Raw genomic sequence first — 7146 nt, forward strand, 5'->3', positions numbered from 1 at the left:
ACAATATTTTGTTTTTAAAAAATTAAAAATAAAAGACATTTTAATATTTAAAAATTCTTTTTAAAAATCTATTCAATTGTAAAATAATTTTTGTTTGTAAAAAAAAAGACCGTTTTTAAAAAGATGAAAAAATTAAATACTTTTTTCAAAAGTCAATCCAAACTGATCTTAATATTTGAACCAATTAAGGTCAAGTTTAAGGTGGTTTAATTTGACCCGATTATTCTTTAGGTCCAAAACCAATATAATCGGATTGATTTTGGACGGATAATTGAGTTACCCATACTTGTGAACACCCTTAATTAACGAATTAGAGTTAAATTTCTAAAAAAAAGGGGAAAAGAAAAGGAAAAAATTCTACAACGAAAAAAAAAAGAATAAAAAAAATAGGTGAATGATGGTTGAAGTGAGATTAGAATTAGAAAAAATTATATAAATTTTATATTTTTATTTTTTAATATGTAAGGTAATCAAGTCAATTCGGATTCGCAGAACCTTAATTTCAATATCCAAACTAATTAAAGCGGGGTATAATCAGTAAAATTCTATTTGACACGATTATTTGTCAGGTACAAAATTTAATATAATTAGATCAGATCGATTAGATTTTAACTCTATTGAGTTTGGCACAGAAGACATACCTTGTGAGAGAGGATCTCGAGAGTCAAGAGGGTGGAAGATCGGATCATTTCTATCAAACTTGTGGTGGAATGAGGTACTTTTCATGTGATTAGCGCCTATGCACTACAAGTGGGTTTGGACGGTTTGGACCAAACTTGTAGTGGGAGGAGGTACTTTTCATGTGATTAGTGCCTATCCACTGCAAGTGAGTTCGGAAGAGCAAAATAAGATAAAGTTTTGGGAGGATCTCGAGAGTTTAGTCCAAGACATACATTCGGGAGATAAGATTTTCTTAGGAGGAGATTTAAATAGCCATGTTGAAAGAGAAGCGACTGGATATTAAAGTATTTACGGAGGCCATGGTTTTAGGATGATCAATACCGAAGGTAAAACTATTTTGGACTTTTTCTTAACTTTTGATCTCCTCATTGCAAATACATGTTTTAAAAAGAGAGATGAACATCTTATAACCTATGAGAGTGGCATGATAAGCTCTCAAATCGACTTCTTCTTGTTGAAGAGAATCGATCTAAAATTTTGCATTAATTGTAAAATTATTCTGGGAGTGAGTTTAACAACACAATATAGGATGCTTGTCATGGTTTTTCGAGTTGAGCAAAAATTGAGAAAAAATCATACGAAGAACTCAAGGACGAGATGGTGGTGGATGAAAGGTGAAGAACAAGGAAGCTTCCTAAGACGAGTAGAAGAAGAGGCAAAGTGGGATGGGAACGGTAGCGCAGAGGAAATGGCAAAAGTTATTAGAATAATAACAAAAGAAAGTTTTGGTAAATTTAGAGGGATAGGACCAACAGACAAAGAGTCCTGGTGGTGGAATACAAGGGTACAAGAAAAGATAAAGGCAAAAAAGGTGTACTTTAAAGAGTGGTCGATAATTGAGAAAAATAAAAAGCGGCCAAGAAAGAAACAAAAGTGGCTGTAAGCGAAGCAAGAACAAGAGCATATGAGGGTCTCTACCAGTCTTTAGGCTAGAAAGAAGGATAAAAAGGTATATATAGAATCGCAAAGAACCGTGAAAGAAGAACGGAGACTTGGATAAGGTTAAATGCATAAAGGATAAAGACGGGGAGGTCTTGTCTCAAGAGGAGAAGATTAATGAAAGGTGGAAGAACTACTTCTACGAGTTATTTAATGAAAGATAGAAGACTCTTCCGAGCCTTGGTCGGTTATGCACGAGGGAAGAAGATCAAAACTTCGACTACTATTAAAGGATTCGAGACTTCGAAGTCAAAGAGCTCTAAAGCGGATGAAAAATGGCAGGGCAGTAGGACCCGATAATATCCCGATTGAAGTTTGGAAGGGTCTTGGAGAAAAAGGCGTTAGTTGATTAACCAAGCTTTTTAATGAGATTTTAAGGTTGAAGAAAATGCCAGATGAGCGGAGAAAGAACACCTTGATACCTATCTACAAGAATAAAAGGGATATACAAAATTGCAGAAACTATAGAAGGATCAAACTTATGAGCCATACCCAGGGACGGATCCATGAATGTTATCATGGGGGGCCAATAATATATATAATATAAAAAATATATGCAAATAAATTATAATGTAAGATACATTACAAAAATATACTGATAGAGAACATATATTTAAAGTGCAAAAAAAGTGTACTTTTTACTAACGAAGTGGTACACGTCGATTCTTCATATCATAAAATTCATTGATAATAGAATCTGTGTCAAATCTTTCAGCAATCTTCTTCTCAATGTAAATCAAAAGACAATTAGCAAGCAATTCATCTTCCATTTTGTTTCTGAGTCTATTCTTCACAATATTCATAGCTGAGAAATATCTCTCAGTTGTAGCAGTTGAAACAGGGAGAGTTAATACCAAGCGAATCAAACGATCAATTAAAGGATATGTTAAAGACTTTCCTGTCTTCGTTAATCCTTGACATAACTCCGAAATTGTGCACAAGTTAGTTAATTCAACATGATTAGGAACATCAAGTTCATAATGTTGAGCTTGCATTCTAATGTGAAATTTCTCTTGGTCACTGAAGTCACCTGGATAAAACTGTTCTACTAATTCACATACTTTGTTGACACTGAAGAACTTATAATTATCTCTGGGATCTAAAGTTGAGCTTAAAGTAAGCAATTTCACCATATTATCATTGAATCTTTCATTAAGCTCTTGAAATTGTGTATCAATTACAGCTAGAAATAAATTAACACGGTAATAATGCTCTACTGAAATTTGATCAACAATTTTGCGAGTTCGACCTCTTCTAGGAATATGCAATGCATTCATATCAGGAACTTCAACTTCATGTTTCTCACAAAATAATATAACTTCTTTTATAAAAGCCTCCCAACTTGATTCTCTCATTCTTTGGATTAAAGTCTTCGTAGTAGAAACCAGAGTTAAAGCATTCAATATGTCTTGATTTTTTCATTGCAAAGCTTGACAAAGATCATGACTAACTTCCAAAATATTTCTCATCAAATGCAAAACAAAGACAAATTCAAAGGATGTGATAGCATCATAAACAGCACTAGCATCACCACGAGTGGAGAAATTACCTTCTTCGGTGCTTTTTTCAAGAACTTCACAAGTAGCATCAAACATGCATAACAAGCTACGTACATAATTCAAATGAGACCCCATCTAGTATCTCCAGCTCTTTGCAAAGTACCAATTTGATTAAGTCCACTACCTGTCACAATTTGATCATTGGCAATTAAGTTTGCAGCATTATTTGCTTGAGCAACCCTTAACTGATCATGACGTTTAGGAGAAACAGTCACAACATTCACAATTAGTGTAAGTTTTGAAAAGAATTGATGAACATAACAAACTTCTTTGGCTGCAGAAACAAGTGCTAATTGTAATCGATGAGCAAGACAATGAATGTAATAAGCAAAAGGGCAATCTTTCAAAACTAGAACTTGCAATCCATTCCATTCACCACGCATATTACTAGCTCCATCGTACCCTTCTCAGATTTTGGACATCAAGATTATGACGAGAAAGAATTGATGAAATTTCTGTTTTCAATGTCAAAGAACATGTATCAGAAACATGTATAAGATCAAAAAATCTTTCTTGAACACAACCGTGCTTGTCTACAAATCTCAAAACTATAGACATTTGTTCTCGCTTTAACTCATCTCTTGCTTCATTAATAATTATACAAAATTTAGAATCACCAATTTCTTCTCGAATTGTTGCACGCACTTTTCTAGCAAAGATATGCAATATATCTTTTTGAACACTGGGAGATATATATTGAGCATTTCCATGAGCATTTTCAAGGACAACATTATGAACATTCTGATTACAGGAAGCTAAAAGCTTAATTAACTCAATAAAATTCTCCCTATTCAAAGATTCAGGACTTTCATCATCGCCTCTAAATGCACATGCTTGAAATGCAAGCCATCGAATAGCATTAATAGATGTCTTCAACCTTAAACGGTTATTTGCAATAGTTTCATCACTATGCCTATCAAGAACTTTGTCTATATGCTTAGATTGAGCCATTAAATCATCACAAGATTTCACACAAATTATGGGAAGAACTAGGAATAGAACCCTCGTGACATACAAATGCACAATTTACCCCATTATTTACTTTCTTTCAGTTACTAAATCCTAACTCTGAAAATGCATTTTTTCCATCATTGCGAGCACCATAATGTTTACCAAACAAGTAGCAAGGCAAACAATAAGCAGCATCTTTTTCTGGTGAATATTCTAACCAACTTGAAAATTTCTTAAACCAAGAAGATTGAAAATATCGACGGTGATTGTTATTATCAGAAGCTGGATAGCTAATATTTGTTGGTTGGTATGGCCCAGCTATTATGTATGCTCTACGAATCTTATCACGTTCATTGACATTATACTGCCAAATTGGACGTCGCTTTCCTGGATCCCTTTCTAGTAAAGAGATATCAACATCTCTTTCTAATCTTGGTACTTTGGTTTCATGTTGATATGTATTTTGAGTAAGATTAGAGAGCTCATTTACTTGACCTTCTTGTGAAATAGGATCAGAGGGTTGGCTTGATTGAACTCCAACATTATCAGTAACTTTTCTCTTAAAAATTGCATCAATTTTACTTTGCTTTTTCATCATAAAATGTTCTAATTTCTTTTTACCTGAAAAAAAAAGAACTCAAATAATTATATACTTACATGAATAAATAAAGTCTAAGTATATTTTATTAATTAAATATCAATAATAATAATTTTTCATTAAATCACTATCAATTTCATTAAAAAATAAAATAATCTAATATCAAATCAAAATAAAGTAATGTAATCTGATTTGACAATGTCCCAGATTTTTTTATCGCACACAAACATGAAAAATCCTTAGTTCAAATTTATTTGTTTTTAGTATACTAACCCAACACAAAAATAAATGCAAATAATAATGATAAAAATAAATAAAATACAACTTTTTTACTTATTTTGTTAGTAGAATTTGAAGGTTCTAAATACAAAATAATTTATCACAAAAAAAAAAAAATTTATTTATAAACTATTTTTAATTTAAATTTTTATGTGTTTAAAAGAACTTAATTAAATTTTTAACCCCAACGGCCCTAAATGTAAATCACATAAGGTTAGGAAGGACTGCAACGAAAAAACCCAAAACTTATGGGGTTACAATGCAATTAATCGTTACTATAAATATAACACTAGGGATCCAGGTTGGAACTCCGTATTGTTTCTGTTATCCAGGTTATTTTTATTTATTGTTTTTTTTTTTCCAACTTTGCATATTTTCCCTTTGATTCGCACACTAGGGTTTTTATTGATCCCTTTCAATTCCTAATTTCCTCGCTGTTCTCATACTCTGCACTCATTTTCCCTTGAAGTTTCGATTTTGACGTCGATTGAAGACAACCGATAATTTTTCCAATTGTTTAATTAGGAATTTTGAGTTTAGGGTGTTTTTTTTCCCGATCCGATAAGGATAAAGGGAATCAATTTCCCGATTGTAAAAACTAGGGTTTTCAACAATGCCTCCGAGAACGGTGAAGCGTGGCGGCACTCCGGGAAGAAGGGGTGGAAGAGGAGGCCGGGGGCCCTCGAAGGCCGGGCAGAATCAGCAGCAGCAGCAGCCGAACCCTGAAGCTGTGGAGGAAGCGGGGAAGCTCGAGGAAAAGCCGATTATGGAGGATGAGCCAAAAGCCGAAGTGAACCCTGTTCTTGAAGAGAAACCTGTCGTTGTTGAAGAGGAGAAGCCCTTTGTTGAGGAACAAGCGATTGATATGAATCAAATGGCTCCTGAAGCTGTAGAAGAAGCAGCAACAACACACGTGCATAATGGATCAGCTGTGGCGAAAAGTAAGTGCCTGCTTTATTTCTTTGTTATCATCAATTCCGAAATTATTTAAAATTAAAGATTATACCTTTGAAAATTAGTTAAATTTTGATATATGTGGTTAGTTTTACATAATTTGAAAATAATTGGCTGAAGTTGTAAATGTATGAGATTTCTTTGGTACATTTTTATTCTTATATTGGGAGGCTAAGATTAAAGGTTTTGGATTGTATTTGAGTTTAAAGTTGGTCATGAGTGTGGTGTTGGGGTTCTTTGCATGTCAAGTTTTTTGTTTATTAGTTTTGTTGGAAATATCTTAGTCTTCTATGTATTATTATTTTTTTTGGGAAAAACATTGTGAGTGTTTTTTATTTTTATGTATCACTTCTTTTCCCTGCGCTTGCTGAATGTTTGTAAGGCTTATGTTTCCATGGTTGTTGGGAGAAAAACCATTTGGCTGATAGATATGTTTTCATGTTACTGGCAATTTGGTCATAGTCATCCTTTTGGTAGCTTGTGGGAGAGTTGTAGTTCATGGGTTGCTTGTGCTGTGAGTATTTTTTTTTCTAGGTTTAAGTTGTTTTTCAGTTGACTTGTGCGTTCTGCTATACTACATGTGCGCCATGTGACTAGCATTGCTGAGGATTCATAAACCCCTAATTGACAAAAATTATGATGGAAAAGTTAAGAATGCTTTGATGGGATAATCTGAAATCGTTATTTTATGACAGACGAGGAAGAGGAGGTTAAGGAGTCTATAGATGAATATGAAAAAGATGAACGGTTAGATTTGGAGGATAATGATCCCGAATATGAACCGGAGGAATATATTGCAGTTGATTATGATGAGAAGGAAATTGAACAAGACGAGGTTCATCAGGTGGTTGATGAAGTAGAGGAAGAAGCGGAGGATAATGGCGGTGAAGAAGAGGGTGACACAGGTGAGGAAGAAGTTGAAGATGTTCATGATGAAATTGAGGGTGAAGAAGATGAGGAGCATGCTGGAGATGAGCATGAGCATGCTGATTTGGTTGATGTGGAGGAAGAGGAACACCGTGAAGTTGTAAAGGAGAGAAAAAAGAGGAAAGAATTTGAAGTATTTGTTGGGGGCCTTGACAAGGATGCTACTGAAGATGATCTGAGGAAGGTGTTCAGTGAAGTTGGGGTGGTCACTGAAGTCAGGCTGATGATGAATCCTCAGACTAGAAAAAATAAGGGATT

General features: G+C 34.0%; 2 protein-coding genes across 2 annotated transcripts in view; one reads left to right on the forward strand and one right to left on the reverse strand.

Moving 5' to 3' along the window:
* Positions 2262–3562, reverse strand: LOC107614961. The gene is made up of 3 exons (XM_016317085.1): positions 3283–3562; positions 3072–3193; positions 2262–2990 (listed from the first exon to the last, which is right to left on the reverse strand). The coding sequence occupies exons 1-3, from the start codon at positions 3560–3562 to the stop codon at positions 2262–2264; spliced, it is 1131 nt and encodes a 376-aa protein (XP_016172571.1).
* Positions 5313–7146, forward strand: part of LOC107617756 (heterogeneous nuclear ribonucleoprotein R) — a gene marked incomplete in the record, with an annotated part of 5516 nt that continues 3682 nt past the window's right edge. The window contains 2 exon segments of the mRNA XM_016319607.2: positions 5313–5948; positions 6657–7146. Of these exon segments, the coding sequence (XP_016175093.1) occupies positions 5621–5948; positions 6657–7146 (818 nt within the window).

This window comes from Arachis ipaensis, chromosome B09, assembly GCF_000816755.2.
Source record: "Arachis ipaensis cultivar K30076 chromosome B09, Araip1.1, whole genome shotgun sequence".
Lineage (NCBI taxonomy): Eukaryota > Viridiplantae > Streptophyta > Magnoliopsida > Fabales > Fabaceae > Arachis > Arachis ipaensis.